Consider the following 17471-nt stretch of genomic DNA (forward strand, 5'->3'; position numbering starts at 1 on the left):
TTAAAATAGCTCAGGAACCTGTATTTTTGAAACAACAGTCATAATGTTTCGTTTAAATGGTGTATATTGTTGTGTATATTCATTTTCTGCCCCGGCAACCTGTCTATCACTTAAATTAAAATTAAAAAAGGCATTTTTTTCAAAATTCCCTATCATTTTTAGTAATTTCCGTGACCCGTATCCGATTTCTTTAGTATAATATTCAAATAAGCAAAGTGGCGTTGATTTCTGGATATGGCCAGCATACTATCAATTCTGGTGTTTTGATAGCGATGGACTGCATAATAGACAGCACGGCGCTGGACTATCTCAACTTTTTCACCTGGTCGATGTTTTCAGATTTTAAGATACACCCCGTATTATTGATTAAATAACTGAACAAATGAACCCTCGGTGGATGTGTTATGGGGGCTTACATATATCATCAGCGAATGTACTTAAACGCAACAAGCAAATGTAGGTTTTATGCACCTAGTCCCAAATTATTGGAAGTTTGTTGTTTATGTAACAGACTAGCTGTAGTTGCATCATAGGATTGGTTACCAAATCATGTCACTCTGACCTTTGGACCCTCCGATAGTCAAACCTTGTCTGATTTGTGTCTTGTGTATAATAACTGTCGTGAATATAGGCCAAGAGACTTTAGATCGTTTTCTTATGTAATTGTTTCCCGTACTTTCGCGCACACTATTGTTAATGTAACGTAACGTTATTGTTACGTATATATATATATCATCTTACGATCATAAAGCATCTAAACTAGCAAGACGTTATTTTTCTTCCACAACAAAAGTGAATAACCCTCAAGATATAAACGTATTTACACTTTTGGTATTTAGTTGAATCTTGCCTCCGAATGACCTTAGATCTACTCCGAATCACCTTTTGACGTCAAGCAACAATCACTTTTAAATTGTGACGTCAAATATTTTAAATTATGATGTCAAAGTTTACGGGAATCTGTGTGATTTTACGTAATGGCGGACAAATTTGAATACAAGTGTAAATAGTTCGAAACTCAAAACAGTACGAGCCGCACATCGACGAGCAGTAATAAAACTACTGAAAAAAGCAGACCCGACAGAAGAACCGCAACAAGATGTTGTCAACCTCAGATCCATGATGGAGCTTATCAAAACCAAGAAGAAGACATTGTCCGACCTCAATGAGAAGATTTTAGAATCTATTGAAGAAGAAGAAGACCTCGACGAAGAAATTGAAGAAGTTGACAGATACGAGTTAGAGATTCAAATTGGAATAACGAAAATTGAAAAGTTCATAAAAGAAGTAAGTGTTAGTCAGTCTAAAAATCAATCAGCTCTTAACCCTAATGCATCAGATTTTATATGCAATAACCCCAGCGTGCAAGAACATCATCGGCCTAACCAGATAATTTTCAACTCAGAGCAAACAAGCCTAAGCCAGTCAAGCATGCCCACCTCCACAGTGTCAAGTCATTATAACAAATTGCCTAAACTCAACTTGCCAACTTTCGGCGGAAATCTATTGGAATGGTCAGCCTTTTGGGATTCCTATAATAATTCCGTACATGAAAATCCTTCATTGAGTGACGTGCAACGATTTAATTATTTAAAATCGCAACTTTATGGAGAAGCTAGCCAGTGTATTTCGGGAATGCAAATGACTAATACAAACTATAATCAAGCAATACAAATTCTACACGAGAGATTTGGCCAACAACACAAAATAGTAAACGCATACATGCAAAATTTGCTAAATTTGCCTGCACCAACGCCCGGAATTAGGGGACTGAAATCGTTCAGTGACACAATAGAAAGTAATATACGTGAACTAGAAGGAATGGGTCGACATCAGGAATCGTACGGAAGCCTATTAATACCACTAATACTCAACAAGCTTCCATGTTTTGTCAGACAAAACATTACTCGAGACCACGGTAATGATGATTGGGATATTTCAAGTTTACGCAAAGCAATAAAGAAAGAAATTTGTATCCAAGAGGCCGCTAACGCCAATCCTATTGAAACCGATATTATCCCCACCGCATCGTTCGTGACAGAAACTACAAATAAAAGATGGAAGTCAACAGGGTCTAAAGATAGTAACAACAATAGTTCCGTTAAGGCTAAAAGGCCGTGTTTGTTTTGTCAAAACCCGCATCACCCAAATGAATGTACAAAGATCACCGATATAAACGCCCGCACCCAAATCGTAAAGGAAAAACGAGTTTGCTTTAACTGTTTCGGTAATCACAAGGTTTCGGAATGCAAGTCAAAATACAGTTGCCGAAATTGCAGTAAGAAACATCACAGTAGCATCTGCCGTAATAATTTACTAAATGAAAACTCCACTTCAAATGAAAATAAAGCCGTAACAAAACCTGTCAACGAAGAGCTTCAAAGTACCACAGAAACAAAGAGCGCCGCTATGCATTCTGCAGTTACAGCACATACCGAAATTCTATTGAAAACCGCCGTAGCGCCCGTATGGTACCATGATGAAAGTGTTATGACTAACATTCTACTCGATGAAGGCGCCCAGAATTCATTTATTTCTCAAGAACTAGTAGAGAAACTCCATATCAAACCAACTGGTATAGTAAGCATGCAAATTTCTGCATTTGGCGGGAAAGAAGGTGATGTACGCAACCTGGAGAAAGCAACATTATCCATTGAGACCGAAGGAAAAGAAAGAATTCCAATGGAAGTAATTATTGTTCCAAAAATTGCCGCACCGATACATATGAAGAAACGGGTAAACATTAACAGCTTGCCCTATTTACGAGGATTACAACTTGCCCACCCAGTCACGCAGGATGAAAAGTTTTCCATTTCACTTCTCGTTGGAGCAGACTACTACTGGTCTTTAGTACAAGATGAAATCATTCGAGGTGACGGACCAACAGCTGTTAAATCTAAAATAGGCTATTTGCTATCAGGACCACTGAACACAGATATCAACACTCAACAATGGAACTCTACGATGATGAATGTCTTAGTTGCGCACAAACCCGAGGAGTGCGATTTACAGAAATTTTGGGAAATTGAGTCGAGCGGATTAGAGGCGGATTCTGATGAAAACAAAAAAAATGTACAAAACCTAATGCTTGAGTACCAAAACTCTAGCATAACATTTAAGGAAAATAAATATGTCGCAAAACTACCATGGAAACAAGATCATCCCGAGTTACCCACTAATGAATATATAGCAAGAAGGAGGACCCAGAATGTTATAGATAGGTTGGCTAAAGATCCGGATATGTTAAATCTATACGACAAGATTATCAAAGAACAGGAGATGAAAGACTTCATAGAAAAGGTACCCATTACAGAAATAGATCGCGAGCATGGAAGAATCCACTACATACCACACCATCCCGTTAAGAAAGATTCAAACACGACCCCTATTAGGATTGTATATGACTGCAGTTGCCATGGAAATCCAGATTTACCCAGCCTTAATGACTGCCTATCTTCAGCACCACCTATTTTAAATAAATTGACAAGCATACTTACAAGATTTAGATTAGGAAAATATGGCATCACAACGGACATAGAAAAAGCATTTTTACAAGTAAGACTTGACAATGATGACCGAGACGCCACACGTTTCTTTTGGTTATCCGATTCAACTGACCCAACAAGTGAATTGATTATGTACAGATTCAAAGTTGTTCTTTTTGGAGCAACGTGTTCGCCGTTTATTTTAAACGCAACATTACTGAAACATTTATCCACGAGTCAGAGCAAAGTAGCAACAATTCTACAAGATCTATATGTTGACAATGTACTATCTAGCATTAACTCGGAAGAAGCCACAATTAAATACTTCAATGAATCCAGAGAATTGCTAAAACAGGGAGGCTTCAACTTACGTTCATGGATGTCGAACAGCGACAAACTCAGAGATTTAGCCTTATCGGAAAAAGTACTGGATGCAGACAAGGTGACAAAAATATTGGGAATGCGCTGGGATGCAAACTCAGATACACTCAGCTTTGCCGAAACAAAACAATTAAAGATGGACACACAGTTGACAAAACGTGAACTTTTGAGACAGTCTTCTGCTATATATGACCCGTTAGGACTACTCGGACCGATAACCATTAGAGCAAAAACACTCATTCAAGACCTTTGGAAAAAAGGTTATGCATGGGACGAGAAACTACCAAAAGAAATTGAAAACGAATGGACCGATGTGAAGAATGACATCTTACAGATAACTACGAAACTTCAAATACAGAGATACTATTTTGCAAACGAGGACGAAGAAACTACCGAGTCTACTCTACACATTTTTGTTGATGCAAGTCAGAAAGCATACGGAGCTTCCGTTTACTTGAGTAAAGGCACAGGGTCGACACTTGTTATCGCGAAGAACCGTGTTGCACCGTTAAAATTAATAACTCTACCAAAATTAGAATTAATGGCTGCAGTGATTGGAGCACGACTCTCAAAAGATGTAATCAAAAACTTAGGAATCAAAAGAGCAGTATTTTGGAGCGATAGCCAAATAGTTCTACATTGGCTCACCTCATCGAAATCGTCAAACAAGTTTGTAAAAAATCGTGTTAGTGAAATTAAAGAACTAACTGAAACTCATGAATGGAAATATGTACCCACAGAAATGAACCCAGCTGACTTACAAACACGTGGATTGACTGCATCGCAATTTGAAGATTCGACATTATGGATGAATGGACCCCAGTGGTTAACGGACGAGTGTAAATGGCCTACGTGGACAGGACATGTGGAAATAAGCACTCAGCTATCTAATATCACCGGACCAAAGACACACAGAAGTGACGATAAAGTACCAAGTGATCCGCAGCGAATATCACAAATCATAGACATGAACAGGTATTCTGATCTAAATAGACTTTTAACTGTAACTGGATACGTCTTGAAATTCGTTAAGAAGTGCCAGAAAAAACGTCCATATCGACTACGGAGTTCACAAGGTGACAGGAACCTAAGAACAAGTCTAACAGAAGAGGAAATTTCATTAGCTATGAATTTATGGATCAAAGATACACAGCAAGACAGGTTCGTGAAAGAGCTAGAACATATTTCGTTAAACCCGAAAGTTAAATCACTACCGCTTGTACAACAGTTACGTTTATATTTGGATGAAAATGGAATCATACGATGTAAAGGCAGAATACAAAATTCATCTATAGAAGAAAACGCGAAGTTTCCTATTTTACTACCAAAGAACCACAAACTTACAGATTTTGTCATTATGGACGCACATCTAAGAAATCTACATACAGGAGTCGGTCAGACAATAACACATATAAGGCAATCTTACTGGATACCAGCAATTCGACAATGTGTGAACAGTGTCTTACGTAAATGCATACAGTGCCAAAAAATAATTGGTAAACCGTATAACAGCCCGGAACCACCACCACTACCAAAGGATCGAGTAAAAGACACCATACCATTTTGCACAACTGGGATAGATTTTGCCGGACCTCTACACATCAAGGATACATCAACACAACCGCGAAAGGTATATATATGTTTATTCACATGTGCATGTATACGAGCTATACATTTGGAACTTGTACCTGATTTGTCATTGAACACTTTTATCCTAGCATTTAGACGTTTTATCAGTCGAAAAGGAATACCGCAAACTATTTATTCTGATAACGCACCTACATTTGTAGCCGCATCAAATGCACTTCAAAGTCAGCTGAATTTACATATCAACTGGAAATTTATTCCGAAAGGAGCGCCGTGGTATGGCGGATGGTGGGAACGTCTAATTGGCTTAACGAAAATGACATTAAAGAAAGTATTTGGTAAAGCACTCGTCAGCGAACAATCTTTGACAACAATACTCACTGAGATTGAAACTATTATAAACAATCGCCCACTTACATATATATCTTCAGATATAAGAGATCCCGAACCCTTGACGCCATCTCATCTTTTACACGGGAGGATTATTACGACCACAGAGATGCACAACGACAAACACAACGCGAATATTCAAGAACTTGATACGATCACAGCAAACAAACTATTTGAGAGAAAAGGACTCTTATTAGATCATTTCGCAAAACGCTGGTCTAATGAATATCTTACCGGATTACGTGAATATCATCGAGCCTCTGGAAAACATACTGGACAAGTTAACATCGGTGATGTAGTTCAACTAGGAAGTGAATCGCCACGACTTTTATGGAGATTAGGAACAATAGAAGACGTCATCAAAGGAGGAGATGGACTTATTCGAGCAGCAAAAGTACGGACTTCTAGAGGACTAGTTACCACACGACCAATTGTGAAGTTATATCCATTAGAACTATAGTAACTGTTATAGGATTTTTGTGAAGGACAGTTAACGTAAAGTGAAATTACAAAAAAAACTTTCAATGTGATCCATTTATAGAACTTTAAAGTTTTGATAATTTATCATTTAAAATAATTTCATTTCTTATGCATTTTGAGGCCCCCAGAATGTCGTGAATATAGGCCAAGAGACTTTAGATCGTTTTCTTATGTAATTGTTTCCCGTACTTTCGCGCACACTATTGTTAATGTAACGTAACGTTATTGTTACGTATATATATATATCATCTTACGATCATAAAGCATCTAAACTAGCAAGACGTTATTTTTCTTCCACAACAAAAGTAATGTCGTGAATATAGGCCAAGAGACTTTAGATCGTTTTCTTATGTAATTGTTTCCCGTACTTTCGCGCACACTATTGTTAATGTAACGTAACGTTATTGTTACGTATATATATATATCATCTTACGATCATAAAGCATCTAAACTAGCAAGACGTTATTTTTCTTCCACAACAAAAGTGAATAACCCTCAAGATAATAACTCTTGTACTTTAGAACTTAGTCTGATCAAATTTGGATTGCGGATAAATCATGTGATATATTACAGTCTGGTTACACTTGGGTGCGTAACTGTTGTATTGTACCACTGTTAATGACCAAACTTTGTTTGCAAGAGCACCATACTGACAATGTTGACTGTTGTACCGCTATTTTTGACATTTATACCTGTTAAGATTGTTTGTTTTGTTAACACATCGTTGTCAATATAATTGAATTTTGAATTGTATGCAACTGTCATACACAAGTGAGAGGTGTAGCTAGCTATAAAACCAGGTTCAATCCACCATTTTATACATAAGAAAATACCTGTACCAAGTCATGAATATGAAAATTGTTATCCTATGGTTCGATGTGTTTGAGCTTTTGATTTTGGCATTTGATAGGGACCCTCCTTTTTGAATTTTCATCAGAGTTCAGTATTTTTGTAATTTTACTTTTGACCATTTATTTCTGAAGTCATAGTTTACATTGTACAAACCTCAAAATTCGTTCCTGGGTCAGTATAACTCTTTCAGATTGATCTATTAGTAACCATTTTAAATGAATATGTTAAAGGAATGGCTGAAAGCCAAAAATCGCAAAAATGTATGCATCAAAAATGAACAGCAGAAACTTAAATGTTAGTATGGGGGAAATGGTTGGGGGGGGGGGGGGATAATTAGTCCTGCTTTAAGCGTCTGCAGATGTAAAGTAGACGGAATGCTTTCATCTACCCTTTTTGAGAAAAAAATATGATGCTGTCCAAATGCATGATAACTCAAGCTACTCCACCAGTATGGGTGTCCGTCGATTATATCTGTGTCTCAGAGTACTTGCCGTTATATCCACATTGTTGTATTTGTAATTATATACCCGTTCTTCTTGTTTCGTCTACTTTTCAGACGATATACACGCTGGATATGTTGTTTAACTTATTGTTAGCATTGTACAGTTGTAAATAAATTGACATTTATAGATTTATTTTGAACAATGATTAATTCCTCAAATATACGAACTACATGTGGGTCACAAGACTGTTTAGAAATTAAAACATGTTAAATTACAGTTGAACGGTTTAATCCGGTCGTCTGCTTATTTTATTATAGGGGAAGTTTGAAAATAAAGAAAATTGCCCCCCAAAAAAAGGGATAGGTGTACTTCCTTAAATTTGATTATTGGTTTTTCGATTGCTACAGGATATATTTTCATTCCGTCCGTCCGTCTGTGACACATTGTGTCCGCTCTATGTCTAGATAAACCGTTTAATAGTTTATACTTTATAGATATGCTTGACATGTATATTAACCAACACCAGGAGGTGTGTCATAATGTGGTACAACTTTCTAGGTCAAAGTTCAAGGTCAAAAACGTTGGTTTCAGTTGACAACCCGGTCTATATCTTGAGGACCGTTATGATTTCAAAGTTTATACTTGACATGTATATTAACCAACACTAGAGAGGTGTCATAATGGACGTACAACTAAGGTCTGTTGAATCCATTTGGTATCTTGTGGAGAGTTGTCACATTGGCAATCATACCACATCTTGTTTATTTTTACTGCTTTTTTGATGATATTTTGTCGTTACATAATCAAGAATTCTCTAACTATACTGCTGAAATTTGTCCAAAGAAACTTACTTGGAATAACTTTTAATATCAACAGCAAAACTCCCAGATTGAGATTTCAGTATTACACTAGAAATTTTACACACAAGGGATGAATTTTCTTTCCCTATTATTAATCTTTCCTTTCTGGTCAGTGATGTTCCTTTAGCCCCGTCTTTAGGTGTTCATATATCCATCGTTCGGAATGCTCGTGCCTGTAGTGATGTTTGGGATTTGAATGAGCGAAATATACATGCATTACTTCAATGTAGATTATAAAGTCAGGGATTTCGTTACCACCTATTACTTAAAACCTTAACTAAATTCTTTCATAGATACAAAGATTTGGTCTGCAAGTTTAGCTGCACCTGTAGAAAATTTATTTAAAACGGAATAGCACATTCTTAATTTTTTGGTGATGTTGTAAACCTAGCCCAGAAATTTAGATACGATCCTGATAAAACTTATCAATCCTTTGTAAACTTATTCTAAATGCCTACCAATTCAGCAATGTAATTAAATTTTTGAATATTGTATTTATTGGTGTAAATACTAACTTGGTTATCAGCAAATTGAAACAATTACAAACTATAATTCCTCATATAAACTCTCATGGTACTACAATTTGACATTGCACAAGGTCATGTTTTATATCTGACTGTTAATGACGTCTTAAACTAAATCCATTAAATGTTGGATGTGTACTGATTGATATTTTAGTCTCAGATCATGAATTTTGTACATTAGTTGTTATTGGCTTTGAACTTGCGGTCATTAACTGTGAGCACTCTCAGACCTTTACTTGGTGTCTTTTTTGTTTTTGGGATGAACAAGTACCCTCCTACCTTAATCTTATATCAACGTTTAAAACGCCAATGGTTAAAATTATATGTTTGCTACAATCTTTTGAACAAGTTTTTAATTTCGTTTCGTGTATTTTAAAAGGTTGATATTTACTTTTAGACTTATCATAACTATTACATTTTATATAGGAATTTCAGTGACAAATGACCGGTTATAACCATTAACTATCTATTTATTTTAATATTTTTATTTTGAAAAATCGTGTTAATGATGTTGTTATTGCCAAATAAATGAACGACATGTGGTCTGATAACTTCATACATTCTGTGTTAATAGCCACAGGTACAATATATTTTATGGTCAAATTTATCTCAAATACATGTATTTAAATACTAAAGTTCAAGTTAAAAGATTCGCTGTTGTTTGGTTAATCGGATGTTCTGCTAGGAGTTATTTTAGTGCAATGTGCTATATATCTTCTATCAAAGACATATGTATATAGATATATATAGTGTTTATGTCTCTGCTTCTATCAAGACAGAAAAAGGAATATACACTAATATGAATACGAATTTCAAAGAAACTGTTGGAAATATAAGAGGCTGAAGTAAAATTCAAAATTTCACGTGGTGCGGTAAGTTGGAATTATTTTAGGCGAATATTAAATTCAAAGTTATTATGGAGCGATCTGATGGAACGCATCTTCGCTAGCCAAGGGATACGATCCGCTCTCCTGCTTTACATGAAGAGGAGCGGCGAGGATCGTAACCCTTGGCTAGCGAGGATCGTAACCCTTGCCTAGCGATGATCGTAACCATTGGCTAGCGATGATCGTAACCCTTGGCTAGCGATGATCGTAACCCTTGGCTAGCGATGATCGTAACCCTTGGCTAGCGATGATCGTAACCCTTGGCTAGCGATGATGAAGGGAATTCTATTTTTTCATTTGTCAGTATATTCAAAATAATATTTCTAGCTGTTTATTATTTTCAGGTATTTGTAATACAATCAATTAGTATCACGTGATTGATAGCTAGTGTTAATTGCCATAGGTATAGTTACATGAGTAAGGTACATAAAAACAATTACGTATGTTTTATTGTGACCATTACATAAAACGGCGATCATCTATTTCCAAAACCATGTGATCTGAGACATCAAAAGGGTACAGTTTATTGCTCCCATCCGTAGGCACACTTTTGGCAAGACAAATCACGAAAGGCATGACTATATTTATAAGATATCCTTATACGGAGTATGTGTAAATGTTTGCATTCTATGCACCGTAGCATACTCTTGTTTATAGATTCTGTGGTATTTTGTTTTTATAAATCAATTGAATATGACATTTATAAAGTGTTAGAAAGTGATGTGTTGTGTTTGAAATCTGTAGATAAAATATTTGTTAATATGGAGAGAAAGCAGGTGAGTTGCACATTTATCATATTAGTAATAATCGATATCGGCATCATCTATTGTTTTATGATGGCATATTTTCAAGATACATATACTAGTAGTTAAAATCCTTAAACTTTATAAATAATTAACTACATGTATGTTAAACCTTTCTTTCAACGAAACGTTTTGAGATAGACGGATGTCTTTAATGCAGTAAAATGGCCTTATACCTAGTAATAGTCAATCGTGATTCAGACGATATTCGAAATGTTTGAGTTCTGTATTATAAATGTAGGACTATATTATATATACAACTCGTCTAAACATCAACCCAACAATGTTAGATCTGTAAATTTGCTTTCGCAAATTTTTGGTTCTTCCCTGGCCGGGATTATATATATATAGACGGCCTATTATACAGTTTGCAGAAACACATATCACCATAGTGATTGACAAGTCGGTCATAGATTTTACTGCTTTCAGAGAAATTTCATTATGCTTTTTTTATCACAGTTTCTGCATTCATATGGTGCCTGTCTTAAATTAATGGTCTCTTAGCATGCCTGCCTTGATAGTTATCATTTGTGGGAGGTACAGGGTTCGATGCATGGGTCATGTCAAACCATGAATTGATGGTTCTTTGCTAATCATGTGACATATAGGAGTAATACGAGTATTAGACCTGCTCATAGTCAGACTGATGATATGCCTGGTTTTAATACTACGTTACTATGTTCTCGTCCTGATATGTGTGATATTTGTCACTGGACGTTTAAACACTAATCCATTGTTATTATTATCATCGTCATTGTCTACATTTTTATAAATTTGTAACAAACCCTTGATCGTATTCAACACTTGGATAAACAAAAAAACAAACAAAAAACAAACTGAAAACTGACAACTTACGTGATGACAGAGTAAATATATCTATTTACAATTGACATGTGATTCTAGTAAAGTCTTGTTTTATAAAACTGCATCGATACTGTAGATTGAACATATTCTATAGGACTTATATAAAGATAAGGAGATGTGGTATGATTTTCAATGAGACATCTATCTACCGAAGTTCAGAGCAGTTAAAGGCTTACTTCACATTTCTTGAATTAACTGTATTAAGTGTGACGGGATTGCTTCCCTTAGAAAAACTTAGTAGATACTTAGTCAGCCGTAAGCGGTTGAGCTAGGGAAGTACTTCTTTAGCTCAGTCGGTTAGCGCGCTGCCTTGTAACACAGAGGTCCCGGGTTCGAGTCCCGGTGGAGACAAGCAATTTTGTAATGAATTTTGTGCTCTCCGGTTACATACGAATTCAAGGCTCTAGCAGGATGTCGTTTTTTTCTGAACAGGACTAACGACATCAAGAATTACCCATTTTTTTTTTAAATTTTGGGATATATAAAAAGAACACATTAATTCGTTTAGATGATGGAAGTTTTTCTACACATTTCACAAAATCAACATGTGAATTTGTTATGTTTTACCAAAATCATCTTTCATTTATCAGTATAACTTCAAAATCATCTTTAATTTATCAATATAACTTTAGTCAGGGAGAACATGATTTATTTATAACTAGTAGTTGTAATTGGCTTTGAACTAGCTTTCGGTAAATGCGAGTACTCTTTATGTCGGTGCTTTGTGTCTTTATGTTATGTTGATAAACCAATCACAGATACCAGGATTGAAATTTTACATTTGCGACAGACGCGTCCGTCTGTCCGTCCGTCCGTCTGTCCGGCGTAAACATGTCGCACCGTAACTTGAGAACGACTTATCCAAATTTCATGAAACTTAATATAGTTGTTTCTTATGATGGTCAAATGATCTGTATACTTTTTGGTGAAAATAAGATTTAAACTTTTTGAGTTACGGCACTTTATAACTAAAACAGGGGTGTGGTTTTTGTCGAGCCTGCAACTTTTGTTGCAGAAAGCTCGACATAGGGATAGTGATCCGGCGGCGGCGGCGGCTACGGCGGCGGCGGCGGCGTTAGCTCACTTCTTAAAAGCTTTATATTTTAGAAGGTGGAAGACCTGGATGCTTCATACTTTGTATATAGATGCTTCATGTTACGAAGTTTCCGTCAGTCACATGTCCAATGTCCTTGACCTCATTTTCATGGTTCAGTGACCACTTGAAAAAAAAGTTCAAATTTTTTGTAATGTTGAATTCTCTCTTATTATAAGTAATAGGATAACTATATTTGATATGTGCGTACCTTGCAAGGTCCTCGTGTCTGTCAGACAGTTTTCACTTGACCTCGACCTCATTTCATGGATCAGTGAACAAGGTTAAGTTTTGGTGGTCAAGTCCATATCTCAGATACTATAAGCAATAGGGCTAGTATATTCGGTGTATGGAAGGACTGTAAGGTGTACATGTCCAACTGGCAGGTGTCATCTGACCTTGACCTCATTTTCATGGTTCAGTGGTTATAGTTAAATTTTTGTGTTTTGGTCTGTTTTTCTCATATCATATGCAATAGGTCTACTATATTTGTTGCATGGAATGATTGTTAAGTGTACATGTCTAGCGGGCAGATGTGATGTGACCTTGACCTCATTTTCATGGTTCAGTGGTCAAAGTTAAGTTTTTGAGTTTTGGTCTTTTTATCTAATGCTATATGCCATAGGTCAACTATATTTGGTGTATGGAAATATTTTATGATCTTTATGTCAGTCGAGCAGGTTTTATTTAACCGTGACCTCATTTTCACGGTTCATTCCACAGTGTTAAGTTTTTGTGTTTTGGTCTATTTTTCTTAAACTATAAGTAATGTGTCAACTATATATGTTGTATAGAAGCATTGTTAGCTGTACCTGTCTGCCTGGCATGGTTCATCTGACCTGGACCTCTTTTTCAAGGTTCATTGGTCTTTGTTTAGTTAACTTGGTTAATGTTAAGTTTATGTGACATTTGTAATAAAGCTTAGCTTTATACTTAGGACTATCAACATAATATCAATGATTAGTATAGAAGGCGAGACATTTCAGCGTGTGCACTCTTGTTTTCACATGTCGCACTGTATCTCAAAAACGATTCTTGATTATGACTTAAAACTTTAAACACTTCTTAGTTATATTAATCTCAATATCTGTATACTTTTTGGTGATGATTCAAAATTTCATTTTTGAGTTATTGAGTATTTTGTAAAAAAGGGGGAGGGTTTTTTTACATGTCGCGCCATATCTCAAAAACTATTTATGATTATTGCTTAAAACTTTACACATGTCTTTGTTATATTAATCTCAATATCTGTATACTTTTTGGTGATGATTCAAAATTTCATTTTTGAGTTTTTGAGTATTTTGTAAAAAAGGGGGAGGGTTTTTTTAACATGTTGTGCCGTATCTCAAAAACGATTTATGATTATTGCTTAAAACTTTACACACTTCTCTGTTCTATTAATCTAAAGATCTGTATACTTTTTTGTGATGATTCAAAATTTAATTTTTGAGTTATTGAGTATTTTGTAAAACAGGGGAGGGTTTTTTACATGTCGTGCCGTATCTCAAAAATAAGTTATGATTATTGCTTAAAACTTTACACACTTCTTTGATATATTAATCTAAAGATCTGTATACTTTTTGGTTTTGATTCAAAATTTTATTTTGGTAATATTTAGTTTTTGTAAAAAAAAAAACAGGGTGGGGGGTTTCACATGTCCCGCCGTGTCTCTAAAACAATATATGGTTATTGCTTAAAACTTTCTCATAAACTATTTATGATTATTGCATAAGACTTCCACATAAGACGTCGGGCGTATCATGCGCTCATGGCGCAGCTGTTTGTTCTCATCACCCGTCATCTTCGCTAGCCAAGGGTTACGAGATGATCACCCGTCGTCCGACTGTCAACGTATATTTGTTCCATCTAACAGAAGTGTCAATGGAAACTTTGTTATAAACATTATCATAATATCTATTCTTGTTGGAACAAATATTCAATACCATTTATTTCGTTAGGAACATATATACTGTATTATTTATTCCTGTGGAAATAATATTCCAGAATATAATTTCCTTTTGGAACTTCTATTCCGTGACTCGTCGTCGTCCGTTAACTTTTACAAAAATTTTCCCTCTGAAACTCCTGTGCCAAATTTAACTACACTTGGCCACAATCATCATTGGGATATTTAGTTTAAAAAATATGTCCGATGTCCACGCTTGTCAACCAACATGGCCGTCATGGCTAAAAAATGAACATAGGGATAAACATGCAGTTTTTGGCTTTTATCTGTGAAACTAAAGCATTTAGAGGGCAACAATGTTCATCATGTTTAAATCTTTCTGCCCTGAAATTTTCAGATGAATCAGACAACCCGTTATTATAGAAAGAGATAAACTGTAAACAGCTATAGGGTTCAGCAAAGTAAGATCTACAAATAAGTCAACATGACAAAAATTGTCAATTGACCCCTTAATGAGTTATTGGCCTGCAAAATCAATTTTTAACAATTTTTCATTTTTAACCGGATTTTTGTGACAAAAAAGTCGGTTATTGATTTGGGGATGTACGGCGGGCGGCCGGTCGGGCGGTCGGTCGGGCGGGCGGCAATCAAATGTTGTCCGTGCATTAACTCATGAACCGTTCAACCAAAGCTTTTAAAATTTTAATATGTTGTTACTGACAACTAAATGATTTTGACTTTTACCGTTCAGGAGTTATGGTTCTTGAAAGATTGGAAAATAGAGTTTCCAGTCGTGTCCGTGCATTTACATATGAACTGTTCTACCAAAGCTTCCCAAATTTTAATATGTTGTTACTGATGACAAAATGGAGGTCAAGTTCTATAATGACGATTTTGACTTTTACCGTTCAGGAGTTATGGTTCTTGTAAGATTGAAAAATGGTGTTTCCAGTCGTGTCCGTGCATTTTCTCATGAACCATTCAACCAAAGCTTTTGAAATTTTTATATGTTGTTACAGATGACAAAATAGAGGTCAAGTTCAATAATGACGATTTTGACTTTTACCGTTCAGGAGTTGTGGTTCTTGAAAGATTGAAAAATGGAGTTTCCAGTCGTGTCCGTGCATTTACGCATGAACTGTTCTACCAAAGCTTCCCAAATTTTAATATGTTGTTACTGATGACAAAATGGAGGTCAAATTTAATAATGACGATTTTGACTTTTACCGTTTAGGAGTTATTGTTCTTGAAAGATTGAAAAATGGTGTTTCCAGTCGTGTCCGTGCATTTTCTCATGAACCATTCAACCAAAGCTTTGGAATTTTTTATATGTTGTTACAGATGACAAAATAGAGGTCAAGTTCAATAATGACGATTTCGACTTTTACTGTTCAGGAGTACTTTTACCGTTCAGGAGTTATGGTTCTTGAAAGATCGTAAAATGACGTTTCCATTCACGTTGTTGCATTTACTCATGAACCATTCAATCTAAGCTTTTCAAATTTTAATATGTTGATACTGATAACAAAATGGAGGTCAGATTTGATATTGACGATTGTCACTTTTACCGTTCAGGAGTTATGGTTCTTGAAAGATTGAAAAATAGAGTTTCCAGTCGTGTCCGTGCATTTACATACGAACTGTTCTACCAAAGCTTCCCAAATTTTAATATGTTGTTACTGATGACAAAATGGAGGTCAAGTTCTATAATGACGATTTTGACTTTTACCGTTCAGGAGTTATGGTTCTTGTAAGATTGAAAAATGGTGTTTCCAGTCGTGTCCGTGCATTTTCTCATGAACCATTCAACCAAAGCTTTTGAAATTTTTATATGTTGTTACAGATGACAAAATAGAGGTCAAGTTCAATAATGACGATTTTGACTTTTACCGTTCAGGAGTTGTGGTTCTTGAAAGATTGAAAAATGGAGTTTCCAGTCGTGTCCGTGCATTTACGCATGAACTGTTCTACCAAATCTTCCCAAATTTTAATATGTTGTTACTGATGACAAAATGGAGGTCAAGTTCAATAATGACGATTTTGACTTTTACCGTTTAGGAGTTACGGTTCTTGAAAGATTGAAAAATGGTGTTTCCAGTCGTGTCCGTGCATTTTCTCATGAACCATTCAACCAAAGCTTTTGAAATTTTTATATGTTGTTACAGATGACAAAATAGAGGTCAAGTTCAATAATGACGATTTTGACTTTTACTGTTCAGGAGTACTTTTACCGTTCAGGAGTTATGGTTCTTGAAAGATCGTAAAATGACGTTTCCATTCACGTTGTTGCATTTACTCATGAACCATTCAATCTAAGATTTTCAAATTTAATATGTTGATACTGATAACAAAATGGAGGTCAAATTTGATATTGACGATTGTCACTTTCACTATTCATCAGTAATGGTTCTTGTGATATTGCCAGGACACAAATAAATGTTAATAAATCCGGTTTGCTGCCGTTGTGACAGCCTCTTGTTTTGTAATCTTTTACAAAAATCTTCTCCTATGAAACTTCTGAGACAATTCTAACCAAACTTGGCCATGATCATCATGAGGGTATTTAGTTTTAAAAATGTGTCCGATAACCACCGCCTGCCAACCGACATGGCTAAAAATAGAGGTAAAATTCAGTTTTTAGCATATATCTCTGAAACTGAAGCAAAAGTATAATGATGGCATTATTTTATGCTTCAATTGTAAACAAAAATGTCAGGTGAGCGACACTCTAGTCATAGGCCAAAGTTAAAAAGACTGCTAACAATTAATTACTTTAGTGAATCGGTATATGTTGAAATTGAAAAGATGGAATATATCAACCAAGTCTGATTGAATCAGTTTCATTCAACTTCGTACGTTATTTGGCTTTATTTTTGTGGTGTCTATATCTATATATATAAAAGCAAAACAGGCTAT

The 17471-nt window shown here is 35.6% G+C and overlaps 2 protein-coding genes across 4 annotated transcripts in view; both read left to right on the plus strand.

Moving 5' to 3' along the window:
* Positions 1-17471, plus strand: part of LOC139523028 (adenylate cyclase type 2-like) — a 116152-nt gene that overhangs the window by 5518 nt on the left and 93163 nt on the right. Inside the window, exon 1 of one of the 3 annotated variants that reach the window (XM_071316773.1) lies at positions 9787-9874. The exons of 1 other annotated variant lie outside the window; for it this stretch is intronic. The gene's annotated coding sequence lies outside the window, so the exon portion shown is untranslated. Of the gene's footprint in view, positions 1-9786; positions 9875-10563; positions 10666-17471 lie in introns of those variants that run through there. One more of the 3 variants, XM_071316771.1, reaches the window with a different exon arrangement.
* Positions 1123-6303, plus strand: LOC139524944 (uncharacterized). The gene has a single exon (XM_071320118.1). The coding sequence runs from the start codon at positions 1123-1125 to the stop codon at positions 6301-6303; it is 5181 nt and encodes a 1726-aa protein (XP_071176219.1).

This window comes from Mytilus edulis, chromosome 5 (genome assembly GCF_963676685.1).
Source record: "Mytilus edulis chromosome 5, xbMytEdul2.2, whole genome shotgun sequence".
Classification (NCBI taxonomy): domain Eukaryota; kingdom Metazoa; phylum Mollusca; class Bivalvia; order Mytilida; family Mytilidae; genus Mytilus; species Mytilus edulis.

Excerpts from the sequence above, each read along its gene's own strand:
- LOC139524944 (XM_071320118.1), top strand. The coding sequence starts at position 1,123 with ATGGAGCTTATCAAAACCAAGAAGAAGACATTGTCCGACCTCAATGAG.